This window comes from Nelusetta ayraudi, unplaced genomic scaffold (assembly GCF_046127955.1).
Source record: "Nelusetta ayraudi isolate G7.1 ecotype Tasmania unplaced genomic scaffold, CSIRO-AGI_Nayr_v1 ptg000048l, whole genome shotgun sequence".
NCBI classification, from domain to species: Eukaryota; Metazoa; Chordata; class Actinopteri; order Tetraodontiformes; family Monacanthidae; genus Nelusetta; species Nelusetta ayraudi.
This window is the reverse complement of record NW_027466098.1, coordinates 14,992,501-15,009,872: the sequence shown is the minus strand read 5'-3', so window position 1 is coordinate 15,009,872 and position 17,372 is coordinate 14,992,501. Positions and strand designations below refer to the sequence as shown.

The following is a 17,372-nucleotide window of genomic DNA, read 5'->3' as shown; positions in this document are numbered from 1 at the left end:
CAGATAACGGGGAAAAGCTGATCTATGTACAAGTGCGCTTTGTCTGAATTGCATGTGGTGTTTGGACAAACTTGCTGGGGGGGCTCGCTAAAAAGCTGCTGTGAATGTTTTGGGTCACTGTCCAAAGCCAAACAGGACTTTGCAGAACCAAAACCATCTCCCTAACATCTGCTCGTGGCTGCAGCCTAATAAAATGCTCAAGAATGCTGCTGCTAAGTCTGCGTGCTTTACTACTTCTGGGGCTACTTCATTTTTTCCATATGCTGCTGCTGCTGCTGCTGCAGTCATGGGACAGTCTGACTCTGTTGGACCTTCACAGCTCAGTTTCCTACAGACACGCTCTCTGCTGCAAATGTATAAATACGTGCACGCAACAGCAGCAGCGTCCAGGGCCTTTTTTTCGTTCCTCGGGAGCGGGGCCTGATATTTGTGGTGCAGAATTACTCTCAGTCTGCAGCTTTGGAATCCCTCCGCCTCACATTGGACACGTTTTTTTTCCTTTTTTTTTTTTTTTTTTCTTCATGGCGAGAGCCTTTACCTCGCTGGTGCGTTTCCCATGTCTATGTGAAATTGTGTGAAAGAGCAGCCCTGAGCAACTCTCTCACTGCCCATGTGTGTGTGTGTGTGTGTGTATGTGTGTGTTTAGGTGCACAGGCAGCCCAATGTCACCTTGACTACAATCTACAGGAGGCACTGAGGGCGCATTGCATCTGTACGGCAGTGGACAGAGGAGGAAGAGAGGGTGTACAGTGTATTTCTGTGCCTCCTGGGGTGTGTGTGTGCGCGTGTGCGTGAGAGAGATAGAATACGCCAAATTGCGCTTGTGTGTGTGTATATGTGTGTGTGCCCGCGCGTGTGTCTGAGGATAGAGAGAGGGAGAGGGAAAGAGTGAGGCGGGTGTAGCTCTCTCAGACGACTCACGGCGCTGGAGGATCCCTTCTCAGATCCGGGCGGAGCGACGCAGAGATGTCAGACGGCGCGGCACTCACAGGTGGGTCACACTGCGTCTGGTGGTGGGCACAGGTGCTGCTCGGGTTGCCATGTTTTCAACTGTGCGTCACGGCTGCTCTCGCGCTCACGCAGGAAGCAGCAGACCAGAGCGGTAACTGTTGTCTCTGCAAAAAAGGTAAGCGGAGCGGCCCTCCGCGGGGGTCATCGGGGTTAAGTCACGTGGGCGGGCCAAGACACACACCGGTGTGAGCAGGTGCGCCTGTTCACACCGGCGGCGACTCGGTTGCACTCACGTGATTTCAAACCCACGAGGCCAGCAGGCTCTGCCCTCTGGAGCTGCCGGCCTGCTTGCAGCCCTTCAAACAGCCGCAGCGGGACCTTCAGGCTCCCGTTCATCCATAATTGCATTTGCCGCGGCTCTAACGGCGTAAAAGGGAAGGGAGGGAAGAAAGAAAAAAAACCCGCCGCCGCATCTTTTTCCACGCCGTCATGTGACCCCACGCGGGCGAATATGGGCCCAGTGTTCGTCCTGTCTACCGGAGAGGATCTCGGCTCGACCAATCGCGTCCCGGCAGAGGCGTCTCTTTCCTCGTTTTCGACTTTCTCCGACGTGATGCCTTCAAGTCGCGTCGGAAAAAAGATAGCCAGCTAGGCCAGGACGTGCAGCCGTGAAAACTCGTTCACATTGTTTACCACTCTCGGAAAGGACCACTCTCCCTGTTGGAGGCCATGCTAGAATTTTTGCAAGAAAAATAAAAGTTCTTACTTGTATTTGCCTCGAGCCGCACCCCTGGTTGACACACATCTACTCAAAGAATTTCACAACATTCCTTTACCTTTCAACGTTTACGAACATGGGCAAGATTTTTTTTTTAAAACCAACAACCTTAAAAACCCAAAACACTCGAGTCGCGCCTCAACGCCGTATCAAACAAATCACAAGTTTACATGACGCCCCTGAAGGCACCACGAGGGCCTGTGACGTTTGCCGCTCCCCTGCGCTCCCTCGAGCAGCCAGCCAGTCAGAGAAGGGATGCTCTGAACGCAAGACTGCAGCATCTTCACCGAGCGATCGAGCAGCGAAGAGAGAGAGAGGGAGAGAGAGAGAGAGAGAGAGAGAGAAAAAAAAATCGTCTCTCTTCTCTGTGTGTGTGTGTTTCCTCCAGCGACCCTCGTCAAACACCCCCGTCACCCCTGGGTGCCTCCAAGATCGGGGAAAAAAAGAGGGCAGAGCAGAGAGCGACTCTTACATCCAGCAAGAAACCAATCGGATTTCTTTTTTTTTTAATCGTTTTTATCTCCATTTTTTTTAAATGCCTCGCCGACCTTGACTTCGCCTCTTTGTCTTTCAGTTGTGCGTTGCTGTTTTTTTTCTTGTTGTTTTTTTTTTTTTCTTGTTTAATTTATTATCGCCCGTCCGCTCGTTCCTGCCGGAGAGGAGCGCCACCATCCTGCACTGCCTGACATGAGTACGCTCTTTTCTCCGGTCGCAGCGGAATGACACATATCCTAGCTCACATATCGGAAGGTTGATGGGAAGACTGACGCTCGTTTTGCACGTCTGCACTTCTCATCGGCAGAGGTTTTGACGGATTTCTCTTGTGGGTTTTTTTTTTTTTTTTTTTTTTTTGGCTCACCCATCCACCACCGACCTCTCGCTCCGAGCCGCTCCAGCGTTTTCTCCCTCTTTTCCCGTGTCCCTGCGCATCATCTCTCGCGTACGCGCGGTGCACCGACCGGAGAAACGCGCTGCGAAGCCGTTCGCAAGAAAACAGGCGTAATTCCTGTATTCCGAAAACCCACTCTCGCCTTTTTTTTTTCCTCTCGAGGTCTCCGCGCTGTTTAAAGCTGCGCAGAAAAAGAGAGAGAGCGGGGGGGAAAGAGGAAAAAAAAGAGAAAAACAATTTACGCGCAAACGCTGCCGCGAGCATCCAACGAGCGAGCTTGAAAAATGATGGCCGGCGGAGCAGTACAGCAAAACGGGATTTTCTCAAATCCTCACCATCACAATCAGCAGCCACACATGGAGTCCGATCCCCCGGACTCGCGTAAAAGACCCCTGGAGACTCCGACGGAGGCCAGCAGCACCAAACGCACCAACACGGGAGGTAAGGAGCAGCGGTGAAGGGGGGGTGATGATGCGGGGGTGCCGTGCGGGGGTTTCGGCCAATGTTGTGGCTTCGTCCGGGAGAAAGGAGAGCAGGTTGATCTGGTTCTTCTTCACAGTGACGTGCTACAGCCCCGTGGTCGCATTTTGTAAATATGGAGCGAGCATTTTTTTTTTTTTTTTTTTACGCCATCCTTAAAAATAAGATTAGGGGGAGGGGGGCAGCGTTAAAGCAAGAAAGTAGCGCCGCTTTTTTTGTTTGTTTTTTAATGGAAAGGAAACAATGACAGGAACTGATGGGGGGGGGGGTTTGGAGGGAAGCCGCCGGTTTCCCTCCTCACACATGCTTTAGATTTAGACGATGTTACTAGTTTTTAATCATTATTCCTATTAGGCTTTTTATTATTATCTTTACGGCGTCTTTAAGATTTGCGGGCGGCCACACAGCGGCCATGCTGGAGCCGAAATGGAAGGATGTAAACAAGTGAAAGGCAGGTCGGGCTGGGCGCCTGATGGCTCTCATCCCGTCGACGGATGACCTTGTGATAATCTCACACATCAGCCACCGCCGCCGCTTTTGTGTACAATTACACAAGCGGATAAACAAGCATCCACGACGGAGCCCGGCCGGAGAGAGTGAGGAGAGGGGAGCAGCTCAGTCTGCGGCAGTGTCTCCAGTGTGCTATGGCAGCGTGTCAGCCAGTGCCTGTGTATCTATATATATATTTTAACGCCATTGTTTGCCGGCCTGATATTCAAAATATATTTGCATCCTGCAGAAATTACAATTGTTTCAGCCTCCTGAAAATCATTTTTTCCTCCATTATCCTCCGGTTGGATGAAATATGAACATGTCACCATGGCAATCACCATATTTGGTTTTTGTTTACATGCTATCATGCGCCAAGCATTCCCATCATCCGACATTACAACCATCAGTAGCCTATCCTGGCCATGCAACCCCATCATGGACATTTTGGATGCACTATATACTACCACCTTTCCAATGTGTGCTCTGCACGCCAGCGACGTGCACGGGCTGATGACAAGAAGACTTTTTTTTGTTTTTGTTGAAAGAGGTCCTTTAAAATTAGATTCTGTTATTTTTTTTCTCGCCCCCCTGACGCCCTCGGTGCAGACTGTAAACACGTTGACCTGCTTATGTAAGACAAAGAGAAACATGCCGAATTTGGGAACTAATGTAGTGGTCTTAAAACTTGAATGCTGACAGACTGATATTACATGCAGCTGTGCTTTAATGTCTGTAAACTGGTCAGTTCATTGTGAACAGTTTTTCCTAATATTTTTAGGCTAAAGCAAAAAAAAATAAAATAATAATTTCATGTTTGTTGGATTCAAAACAATCCATGCCTGTAATTGAAAAATAGATATTTAAGGAGAAATAAATAATGAATACAATACTTTAAAGAAATGTAGGTCTACTGCAAAATTGATCAGTAATTGATCAGTGATATTATGTCAGAAGTGGACACTTATTCTACAGCAATGACCTGACTTCCTGTTACTACAACTGTCCGGGATTTCCCAAACAAAGCTCAGATGGCACCACGGGGAAGCTAAAATCTCAGCAGAGGTGTCGAGTGTGCGTGCCGTTTTAGTGACATGCGGCACACATTATAAATCAAGTCACGGGCTCGATCCAGGAAGCCCGTTGGATCAACACTTAAAAAAAAAAAATAAATAAAAAAAAAAAAAAAAAATCTATTTGTGGCTATTTGAGTGACGCAAAGCAAAAGTCCCCCCGGCAGCTATTTCTTAAAAGTTTGGACAGCTCATACATCAGCATGAAGGACCACGACAGCTCACCTCTGGAGTATTAATGAGACAGAAACGGTGTCCAGCTGAGGGAAGTGTGCTTGTGTGTGTGTGTGTGTGTGTGTCCCGCACACACGAGCTGCAGGTTGGCCGGGGATGTTTAACTGTAGATCGATGCAGCACTCAGAGCACTAAAGACCCCTCCGTGCTGCATGCATAAAACTCAGGGCTCTTCCTCAGGGGACCGTCCTCCCGCCTGCACAACGCTCAGCCAGCCCATCCATTTAGACAAATGAAAAGGTTGAGGATGATGACGACGATGATGCTGTCGCTGATGAGCGCCAGGCTGTTACAGAGGGATCGGGCGGGTGGACGGCCGCATCGCCGTCAGGTCGGCGTTCCCTCGGCTGGCCGGCCATCAGATGGCGTTCGATCTATTTATTTATTTATTTTTTTAATATTCTTTCACACTAGATGAAAAAGCTGCTGTGGTTCACACGCACAGACACACGCTGCTCCGCAGCCCCTCAAGATAAACAAGACAGAGGAATCTGGGCTTTGTTGCAGGTCTATTGTGAACATTTAATTGCAGGATTTTTTTTTTCTTTTTAATGTCCCTTTGTTCCAGTTACACAGTGCCAGAATCGGGTCTTGATGATCTCTATTGTGACTGATATTTACCACTTTGAATTAATGGGATGAGATAAAGCACTTCACTCGAAACTGTTTATATCTACACCCTCCCCCAACCCCGCAATGCAGACAAAAACAAATAGCTTTTATTGGCCAATTTTCACCTTAATTAATGTTTGTTAACTGTCTTGAAAAATTATCTTTAAGTTAATGTTTTGGAGGTTATTTTTTGCATTTCTATTTTGACACGGTGCCCTAGTCGGAGCGCTGCTAAGAGATCATAACAATGGTTGTTTCTTTGTATGATTAGCTTACGCCACACACTCCCCACCCCTGTGCTTCCTCTCTCTGTAGTGGCCTTCCTGCCGCCCCTATTTGAAACTGAAGGCATTGTATTCCCTCACCAAGAAACTGAGAGCCATGGTAAGAGAGACTTTTGATTGATTTTTAATACTCTTTTACTGTAACCTTCTTCAATGCAGGGCCGCTTCAGCAGCAACAATGCGCAACCTGTCCCGGGTTCAAATGCAAAATGCGAAACCTTTAACATTTAGCGGGGTGTATCGCACACGGTCCGACTGCTGCAGGGCCCAAACGTTGCAATTAAGCAGGAACCCGGAGTGACATCTAACACCTTCACATTTCTGCTCATGGATAATCATCAGGATAATGCATGCTGATACTGTTGACGATGTACGTTCTCAATTCATGACATTCATTCTCATGCTTTTTTATACAAACACTGTGTTTCTTTTGTCATGGTGCCCAGATGAGTCCTGATGACCTTTGACCTCATGCCTGCCTCATCATCAAAGCATTGTTTTTGTTTTTTTTATTCCTGCTGCCCGGAAGCTGTTATGCGCTGATGGTGCTCCAAGTGTGACGATGATGATGATGATGATGATGATGCAATTGTGACTTTCTTTCTTTGCAGCTCGCAACCGAAACTGTGTGTGTGTGTGTGTGTGTGTGTGTGTGTGTGTGTGTGTGTGTGTGTGTGTGTGTGTGTGTGTGTGTGTGTGTGTGTGTGTGTGTCCGTCCGTTTAAAAACAGCAGTAGCCATATAGGGCCACTGTAAACGCTCAGGGTCGTAAATTAGAGCCACGTCTCATAAAGAAGCCGAAGGTCTTAAGGAAGGAAAGATCAATGAGCGGCTGCAGCCGCTGCTGTTCTCCGTCCTCTCCACCCCCACCGCCTCTTTAATCTACCAACCAGCACCCATTCTTTATCGCAGCAAACTCCCTCGGCTCCCCCCTCCCCCAACCGCTCTCCCTTCACTTACTCCCTCACCCCAGCCCAGCGGGGTTCTCCCCCCCCTCTCTCTACATTAAAGGATCTCGGCTTTCCCTCTAATCATGTACATATATGATCAGAGGCCCAACAATGAGGTCACTCTTAATATTTCATACAGTTTCCAAAGTTTAAACGAGGATCACTTCCAAAGCCGGATTTTGAATAATAATGTGAATTTATTCATCGAGAATCTTCTGTCCAGGCGACTTTATTTATTTATTTTATTTATTTTACCAAATAGCCTCTTTACTGTAAACCAGAGGGCATTTATTAAGAAAAAATATTTCAAATATGTATTAAACAGTAGCTTACTAATGTCTGTAATATACCAGGGCCAGGTGGTAAAATTTCTATTTCCAATATTACTGCTTTGTTGGAAATACGACGCTTAATTATTTTTTGTATATTCAGTGAAGCAGTCAAACTTCAAACATTTCAAAACTACAAATATTACATAACAATACGGCGTGCCATTATGTGAATAGACATCTTTTCAACCAATGGCGGTACCTCGATTCCCAACAGCAGCCTCTTTTGGAACAAACGTCTTGGATTCAGTCAGTTCTGCTGCGGAAGGAGCTGCTTGTATAAGCCAATTACAAATCTTATGCAACAGCTAACGCAACAAATTGGATGTTTTAGCCTTTTCTTTTTCCTCCCCCCAATTTTTTTTTTTTTTGGAGCCAAGACAAAAGTGCTTTTAAGTGAAGCCGCACCCCACAGTCAGAGTAAAGTTTGCTGATCTCTATGTGCTGGGGACTGGTTTCATTTTGTTTAGTGCAGAAAACATAAAGGACGGAATAACCCTTTTGTTCACCTCATTCCCAAAACCTGCAGGAAATTGACAAGGCTCTGGTGCATCTTTTCTGCCTCCGTACTTCCTTTTCTTTTTTTCCCTGGTTCCTTTCTCCTTTTTTTACCGCCTCTCTCCTCCTGTCTGGAAGATATAATACATTCATTTAGTAAATGGACACAGTGGCAAGCCAATGTTGGGATGGAGGAGGGGGTCTTTCAAATGTCCTTGCCAAGTGACATCAGCTCTGTGTGTGTGTGTGTGTGTGTGTGTGTGTGTGTGTGTGTGTGTGTGTGTGTGTGTGTGTGTGTGTGTGTGTGTGTGTTTGTGTGTGTGTGTGTGTGTGTGTGTGTTGCACTTGCTGTCTGACTGGAGACCAACTTTAATGAGCGACATGAAGATAAGTAATGCATTTCGCTGCAGCAGACTGGGCTGTGAAGGATGAAACAAGCGCACACTCGCGCACACACACACACACACACACACACACACACACACACACACACACACACACTTTGATGACATGGATCCCAGTGTTTCTGGGATGTAGACCCGTCCTCCTGACATCAGCTCCACGTTCACTTGTTTAAACCTGGTTTGGACCGGTGGTCCTGCTCGGTTCAGTCCCACGCTGCTGCTGCTGCAGTGTGAGTCAGAATTAAAAAATGACGCCGTTTTATTTAAGATTCGCACTGGAGCTGCAAACGCACATTTGTCTCTTTCGTAAGTGGGAGATTTAATACTACATATATTATTTTAAGACGGCCAACATGGCTGCGAGCTGCGCGGCTGCGTCCTCGGTACGTTGCAGAACACCGTGTTCACCCCCCTCATTCCCCCCACCTCGGCGGCGACGACGACGGCAACGCGCCTATTTTGCTAATTTGGCGAGCCCGGGCGTTGGGCTGCTCCTATTCTTCCTCTTCTATTTCCTCCATCCTCCCCGGTCGCCGTCCTGGTCCATACTAATCATTCCCCACTTCAGTCCATCACGACTCCCCCCTCACCCCTTCTCCCCCGCCGCTTCGCCCTCCTCCCCGTCCTCCCGTCATTTTCGTCCCGCGCCCTTCCCCTCCGCCGTCAGCCGACGGACGGCCGGCACTGACGAAGAGCCTCTCGGCCGTTTCCGAGGCTGCCCGATCGATTTTGCAACCGCCGTCGTCGAGACTCAGCCAGCTCGCTGCGCCTCCACTCCTCCTCCTCCTCCTCTTCTTCCTCCTCCGCTTCCACCTCCACCCTCATGGCTTTCCTTTTTTTTTCATAGCACTGCGTCAAAATAAAAAAAAAAGGGAAGCCATTGTACAGGGTGGGGTGAAGGGAAGGAGAGGTGGGCGTGTTCCGGGCCTGCGATTGGTGGAATGGAACGCCGCTCACGCGCCAGCCGCCAGCCGATAGGGCGCGGAGGAGCGAAGCGGCGATGAATATGGATAAGGGAGCGATGAAAAGACCAATGCAGTGAGAAGGACGGAAAGGGCCCCCTCCTCTGAAATAGCAGTCTGTGAACAATACACGCCGGCTTTCACACACACACACACACACACACACATGCATTTGAAGGGAGAGAAAGAAGGCGGCTCCTTCAGTAATCTTTGTTAGCGTTAGCCGCCGTGCAGTTTCGACTTCGTCCGTACTTTGGCGCCGCAATTGTTCCCTCCGTTTCTGTTCATTTTCGTCTCAGGACGTTTGGTCGCGGTTCCTTAATTGGAGACGTTCTTCTAGAATCTAGAATCCCCCACATCCCCGGGTTGCTGTTAGGCGCCCCGTCGGGGGGGTGTTTGGGTGGAAACACACACAATTTGCTTGATGTTTCGCGGCAGGCTTTGCTTCACGCGGAGAGGTGTGAAACAAAATGGTCTCCAGTAGAAGAAAAACACTTAAAAAAAAAATAAAAAAATTGCCGTCGTCATGAAAACGAAACATGCTTTTTTTCCCCCTCCCTCCCGACGCTGCTCGTGTTGTGAGTCATCTCGGTACGAAGGCTGGAAAAAATAAAAACGCCGTTCCTCAACCGCACACGCACAGCTGCTATTTGGCAACACTGACGTCAACACCAGATAAGAAAACACCAAAATAAGCCCATGTGGGCTGTAATGAACAATAATAAATGAAACACTTAGTTTTCTCATCGTCTTTGATTATTCAAAGGCTTTTTAAAGTTTGGACGAGGCTTAATTTGACTGCAGTCATTAGGAAACTCTGTTCTGTCCAAGATTGAATTGGATGATTGGGAAAAATTTATTATGTTTTGTTTTGTTTCGTTTTTTGTTGTTGCCGAGAGGATAAAGTGATAGAGATATTTTTTCCTTCCTCCTTCCTGTGAGATCTGGATGTTTATGTGTGACGGCGGCCATCTTTCAGAACGGAGACAGCTGGTCAGAGCCCCTCTGCTGTGTGTGTGTGTGTGTGTGTGTGTGTGTGTGTGTGTGTGTGTGTGTGTGTGTGTGTGTGTGTGTGTGTGTGTGTGTGTGTGTGAACACTACTTCCCAACAAAAGAGCAGAGTACCGGGAGGGGGGAGGTGGTGCTGTTAGACAAAGCCGGCCTCCCCCCTTAACTCTCCCTGCTTAGGGGAGATGAATATTTTCCAAGTCCCCAGAGGTCAGAGCCTCTGTACCATAGTGCCCCCCCCCCCACCCCATATATCCCCCGCCTCCAATTTCCCCCTCCCCCCAAGAATCGCCTCCTCAGCCCAGGCTGTGTTCACACTGCTAGACTTTCACCAGCGGCATTTTCGCGTCAGACCAGCGTCAGACGAGACTCGGCCACGTCTCTGCTGCTCGGTGGCGGGTCGCAAGCCAGCTGTAGCCGAAGCCGAGGTCCCGCAGCCTCTGGCGGCTTCTTATGAAACTCTGGCAGCGTCAGAAAGTCGGGATGACCGTCGCGCTCTCCGCCACTGCTGCCGCAGGCGACAGGGACTAACCGAGGGAGAGACGTGCGCATCACGCACAAATCAAATCCTCTCGCCGAGTCCAAACAAGAAGGCAGTTTTGCCGTCGTCCACATGGGGAAGACAACTTGAAAAAATAAACCCCTTCGTGATGTGGAGTGGAGAAGATGTCTTACACAAGTCCAACGGCCATGCGTGTTGCTTGCTGTCAACTTGTGCAAATTGTTAAAACGATTTGGCCTCAATCAAAAGAATTTGAATGTATTAAGTTTTTAGTAGCAGGAAAGTTTAACAAGCTGTAATACATGATGGTACCTAAAGATTTTGAATTTTCACATAAAAGTGTACGCACATCTTCATTGTACAGACTTACTTTTGGAGACCAAGTTCTCAATTAAGAAGAAACGGAAAGTGCAAAAAAACCTTCCCCTTCCAACATGATATATTAGATCACAGGCTTTTTACTTATTCAGTTATAGTTGTCTGACCACCCACTTCAGTAGGTCTGTAATGTGGTGGCTCATCATCATATGCGGTGAGGAACACTTAAGTCCAGGCCGCCACAGCTGTTTATGTCAGCGCTGCATCGTCTCAAAATTCCTTTTCTCAGGAAAAAAAAAAGTGAAAATGTGAAACATTACTAGTTGCATTTAGTAGGGATTAAAAAAAAAAGAAGAGCAATCTAAGGGTCCTCAAGGGGACATAGACACGTCTCACTAGTCAGCTTGTTATGAAAGTGACTTTGATTGTGTTTGTCAGACTGAGGTAACCTAATGGTAGACGTGGTGGGATTTTGATCTTCATCCCACCCCACCACACACACACACACACACACACACACACACACACACACACACACACGCACACACACGCACACACACACACACACACACCCCGGCAGGCCTGTGGACACCAGATCCCAGGATTTGAGCCCTCAATCCCCCTGCTTGGAGAGCCTATTCTAGGCCCGGTGGGTCCACAGAGGCCTTAGCAACAGATTGGACTGTTTACACATCCAGTTATGTTGCGGCGGAAAACCATTTATTATTTATCGTGAACGACCCCGACGTCTCCGGTCGCCGCTCCCGCACCTCACTTCCCCCAAAATTTTTTGGCTTTTGTTTTCGAGCCCAGCGGCTTTTAAGGTGAACCCCCCACCCCACACACACACACACACACACACACACACACACACACACACACACACACCCAGATATGTTTATTTTTATGACACATTTGATAAACTTATGAAGCCATCATGTAAATGGGAGCTGCTCTCCAACCTCACTGCTGGTAGAAGTCAGATCCTTCTCACACATAGCAGGAAGTGTGTGTGTGTGTGTGTGTGTGTGTGTGTGTGTGTGTGTGTGTGTGTGTGTGTGTGTGTGTGTGTGTGTTACAGCTGCAGGGATTTGTCTTAGTGTTTATGTGTGTGTATGTGTGTGTATGCGTGTGTGTGCGCGTGTGTGTGTGTGAGAGAGTGAGTGTTTGAGTGTGTTGCTTAGAGCAGTGAAAACAAAGACCCTCATCACAGCAACCAGTAGGGAACCCTAGTTACTCAGCTGCAGACGAACCATCCACACACACACACACACACACACACACACCCGCATACACACAAACATCTTTTCATAGTCTGTGCTTACTTCTCTTTCAATTATAGTTCTAATATCTCAATCTGGGCTTCAGATATATGCAATATCAGTGGGGTTTTTTTTTCGTTTTTTTTTTAATTAACTCAGGTTTTTTCGTTTTCAAAAGTTTGCCACTAATAAGCAGGTGAGTGTGTTATGACTTCATTTAGATTAATAAACACATAACCAGGGCCAGTTTGCATATAAAACATAAACGTATTTATAAACGTATAAACATAATTTGTATTTTTACAGCCAAAATGTAGCCCAGATTATGAGTGAAGTCTTTGTTTTTACTGTTGTTGTGAGTGCGTGGCGCAGTGCGAGGCGAAGCACGCGTGGGCGTGCGGAGCGTGGCTCACCTGTACTCCAGGGACAGGCTGACAGGAACAAAGGTTTAATTGCGCATAATTACAATTTGTAACAGTGCGGTAACGCATGACACGGCACTAGCGAGGAAAGGGGGGGAAAAAAGACGTACGGTGATGGAGCTGTAATGGGCCGTCCTCTTTGTGTTGGGCTGACACCGGATCAGGATGACACGGCGAGCGGCAGGATCATTTCACAAAAGCGGGATATAACTTTCTATCTTCTCTGAGGACTGAAAAATGGAGATGAGTAGATGTAATTCGTGATGGAGCCGGCTATTACCAAAGTCGTTTCACGCTTTTTTCGCAGGACAAAATCAGCAGATGGGAACCGTCTGCGTGACATTTATTTACCAAATCTCTCTGCTCTTTTTCTAAGGCTACTTGCAAAAGTAAAGAGAGGAGAGTTTTCAGACGATCCCGGCAGAGAGATGCAAACACGTCTCATCTCGGGCCACGAGATGTCAGAGGCCTTTTTTAAGAAAGATCAGATAGAGCCGATAAAACTTGCGGAATGTTGATAAACATTCCCCATAAACACCGCAGTCCTGCAGCAGGCTGCTGTGTAGGAGGAGGAGGAGGAGGAGGAAGAGGAGGAGGCAGCCTGGGTTTTTTTTTTTTGAAATATCTGGAAGTTCGTTTGTATTTCGACCAAAAAAAAAAAAAACCTGAGTCACTGCACTTACCGGAGCCGCTAAAAGCTTATTTCCAAAGTGCAGTTCAATCTGTGTTGCATAACCCTGTTAACAAACTGCACACAGGAGCCCACGAGTGCCTTTCAATTATACAGATGAGACTAATTCTCAGTGTCAAAACTCACCGGGTAGAGATTTATCATTCCTCGATACGACGACATGTTCTGTTGGATCATTGCAAAGATTTGGTAAGAAAAAATAAAAATAAAAAATAAAGAATGACAGCTTTCAGGAGCCGCATATTAATAGACTGGATATTTACCATGGTAACGTGTTCAGGTGTTACCATGAAAGTGATGCACGAGTCACTTGGTGCGTCCTCTCCAATGCGAGATGAGTCACAGTGCCGCAGAGTGTGCGTGTTGTCAATGAGACGTCGGAAAATAGTCAATCTGTGCGAGACGCCTTTCTGAGCGTGCGCACTCGTCTCTGCTGTTATTTATTCTTTTGCTTTTGCTGATGATGATTTGCGAGAGTGTGTGTGTGTGGGTGCATGTGCGTGTTTCCTATTTACCAATTCCCCTGCCTTATTAATACAGGGCTGGTTATAATTAGATAGCCTCTATTTAAAGCAGGTCAGTCCGAGGCTTCGTACCCAAAGTGGGTCACTGCAGCACATGTGAGGGGAGGAAGGAAAGAAGAAGAGGAGGAGGAGAAAATGGAAGGATGAGAGGAGAAGGAGGCAAGATGACAGGAACCGAGAGGGAGACGCGAGAGGGGAGGAAGAAAAGAAAGGGAAGTGGGAAGTGTGAGGAGGAGGAGAAGACGGGCAGTTTCAGGGCAGAAGCAGGCAAGCGCTTCCAAACAAAGTGCGGCTGTGGGCTTTGTTACTATCACAGGGAACCTTATCAGCCCAGGAAACATTACATCATGGCCGTTACTGCGCCACTAATAAGGGACAGCCAGCCAGTCGGCCTGCGGTCGCCGGGGGGGGGAAAGTTATTCCCGCAGAAAATACGAGAGCGAACAAGAGTTTATGTCACCGCGATCGGCGCCGACTCTCCCGAAGACGAAGGTCGTCCTGCTGCTGCTGCTGCTGCTGCTGCTGCTGCTGCTGCAGGGCGGCTGGAGTTTGAGTCTCAGCGCACTGGGACCAGGCCCAACGATCTGCCAAATTCAAAACATAAGGTTTGCAGAAGCACATCTGCCGCAGATAATCTGTTAAAAATAACTGGCATTTTTTTTCCCCATAAGTGCATTCCTGAACTGATATCCAGCAGATCTGCAAAGTCTTGCCGTGAGTTTATTCAAAAGGAAATTAAGGGACACCTCTCTTAACAAGCAGCTGGTGATTCAGTTCACTCGTTTGTTTTTAGAGGTAAAACAACTTTGGTGCGTCCGCTTGAACTAATTATGAGGTTTATTTTTTGGACAGTATAATTGGTTAAAAAATAACTCAATTTGTACTCAATTTTGTGGCGAATAAAAACATTGGAAAAAGAAGGCTCAAGGCTGCAGAGAAAATTAGTGCTGTTTGACTGTGAAGTTTAGAAAAGTTTCTTTTATTGACTCTTTTCAGTTCTTCTCACACAAACGCAAAGTTGATAGAAAGTTGAAAATGTCGAAATCAATACATGAGAGCAGAGAAAGGAAGCTGGGAAAACGTTCACTGTCTGCTTGTTACAACTGAATCTCAGCTTGCAAAAAAAAAGGCAGACAGCAACTTTTAAGACAAACTGAATAAGAACAGCACATGTTGCTGAGCCGAAGAGGCTCTGCTTGTCTCTGACAAGTGAAAAAAACATAAAACGTACGGCGTGGGAGTTTTTCTGTACCATGTGCGTCCACGCGGACCTCTCTGCAGTTTGTATTTCATCAGGAGCGGAGCTGAGGAAGGGCTGGGGAGTGTCGGGTTTCCTGTCTGTGAACTCATGCTTCGGACTCGGACCAATGCTCTCGCATGAGAACAGAGCCCACCCAGCTATTGCACATGCTTGAACGCCCAACTGCAGCTCTACGACAAATCTAAAAACCCCTCCAAACACAAACAGTCAGAAAAATTGCAGAGGGGAAAGTTTCTTTAGAAAATTTGTTCAGTATTTTAGGAGAAAAGCCCACAATCAGTTCACTCTAAGTCCCAGTGTCCGGTACAAATTGTCCAACTCTACTTTTTTTTTGGTATTTATAGAGGATAATGCGTGCATTTAATCTCTCACAGCTTGAGGCTCTGTCTCTCTGCGTGGAGTTGAATTTTTTTCTGTTTGTTTGTGTGGGTTCCGAGCTCGGCCGCTCCGGTTTTCACCGCCATCAAAGCCTCCTCCATAAGATTCACATTGTTTTCAGAGATGCAAAACTCTTCCATGTGGGACTGCCCATCCTGTCATGTTTAAATATGGAATCAGCCCAGAAGAAACCACAACTACCCACACTGGCTTAACGTTATCTTCCCCAAATAGGGCCTGCTTCAATAAAACATCAATTTCTGTGATTTGATCATAAATACTAAAAAAGGTTGAGGGGATCCCGAGGCACAGTTTCACTTCAAATCTGTTTATTCCCAAGTTTAAGATTTGTTTTTTCATGACATATTTTCATGCCTGTCCGGGTTTATTATTGTTTTTGTGCCGTGTTGTATGTCTTCTGTTGGACCCCCCTTAAAAATGAGATGGTGCATCTCAAGGGCCTGTCCGTTACAATACATTTCTTTCTATCCACTCCTTCACGTCACAAAGCAGGAACCTGTATTTTATACGCACGTGCATTTCTCAGGGTCTCCAGGTTTCTTCCGAGGTAGCGGGCAGGAGAGCAGCGGTGTTACGTAGCTCGTCGCTCCTGTAAGAAATTGTGCCCCCTGTAATAATAATCCTATTTTAATCTGTCCCCATGAGGTTGCGCGTCCCGGATTATGAAATGTGAAAAATGGTGCAGAGTGAGAGTCAGCGGTCGTTTAAAGAGGCATAATATCGCAAAAGCCCAAAGTTCACCTACCTGTATTTTAATTGAATAGAAGAATGGCAGTGTTAGTGGGTGGAATGGTCCTACATGTAAACCAGAAATGTAACTATTCAAAATAAACACACACTGTATTGTTCCTTAAAAAAGCAATTATAGCTAGATTGGCGTATTTCTCTCTTTCTGTCTTCAGGCCTTATTTCTTCTCTCTAATTGTGCTTTCACAGAGAAGCAGCCAGCAACAACTGAAGGGGTTGCCTGCGCAGTCGCGGCCCTCCTTCAGGTCATAGTGTCACAAAACGAGTTCCAGCTCCGACTGAACCCAAAAAGATTAAAATGACCTTTGGATTTTTGTAGCTCTTATTTTCCAGGTAGTGATTTGGACGGGGAAAAAAGAGGAGTGACGAGATGCTGGTGAATTACAGAGGCGACAAACACTATTTTGAAAATGTCACACCTTATTAACTAGGCTGGCACGGCTTTAATGGAGCCTGTTTTCAGTGCGCATGCAAATGCCACATTTTCTCCAACACTTTTGGTAAATTGAATTTTATAAAAGCTGGAGAGCATAATTACGCCTTCCGTGCAATAGTGTTTATTTGTCCCACTTGGTGGTACTCAGTTCTTGTACCAGCTGCGATGTCACGGTCAAATCACAAAAGCCAGAGCAGATGCAACTTCTGGACTTCTGTAGAAACATGCTAGCACACCATAGCGTGTGTGTGTGTGAGTGTGTGCGGCGCGCCTTTGCACACCCTACACCGGTAACATCCACGAGCACCGGCTCAATCCGATTGGCTTTGACCAACCAGCAAAACCCCCGACGAGCCGCGTGGCTCCTCGGCTTCCTCGCCGTTTGAGCCAAAGTGGTGACGAGGACCAGATTCCTCGAGCCTGACGCCCAAATTAGATCAGATCAATCTGGAGAGAGTGTTTAGAGGCTCGCACAAATGGACGTGTGTGGTGGTGGTGGAGGGAGGGGGCGTAGGGGGAGAGATAACCGCGGCGGAGAATCATCTGATTAGGGAAATAATGAGTTGTCATGGATATCAGTCATCGTTTTATGTGATTGGGTGGATTTGTGCGGCTTGAGGAAGCCTGGGATTGATGGTTGGGTGGGTGGTGGTGGTGGTGGTGGTGGTGGAGGAAACCATTCTGCTTTGGCGTAGTGATGCGGCACCAGCTCGCATCTGTTCTGTCAGACTGTGATTACTGACAAGTACTTTGCTTCCACTTCACAGTTTACACTCATTTCCACAAGATTATTCCTGCGTCGAGACATGAGATTTTCTATCCCTGAATCCTGATTACCGCATTTGTTAAATTGATTCTTCTTTTTTTTCTT

General features: G+C 47.1%; 1 protein-coding gene across 2 annotated transcripts in view; it reads left to right on the top strand.

Annotated features, from left to right (window-relative positions):
* Window positions 1-1,939: 1,939 nt before the first annotated feature.
* nova2 (NOVA alternative splicing regulator 2) overlaps window positions 1,940-17,372 on the top strand; it is a 58,731-nt gene continuing 43,298 nt past the window's right edge. The window contains exons 1-2 of one of the 2 annotated variants that reach the window (XM_076036590.1): window positions 1,952-3,059; window positions 5,822-5,890. In XM_076036590.1, the coding sequence (XP_075892705.1) occupies window positions 2,903-3,059; window positions 5,822-5,890 (226 nt within the window). In that variant the 5' untranslated portion in view covers window positions 1,952-2,902. Of the gene's footprint in view, window positions 3,060-5,821; window positions 5,891-17,372 lie in introns of both variants that reach the window. The other variant, XM_076036591.1, reaches the window with a different exon arrangement.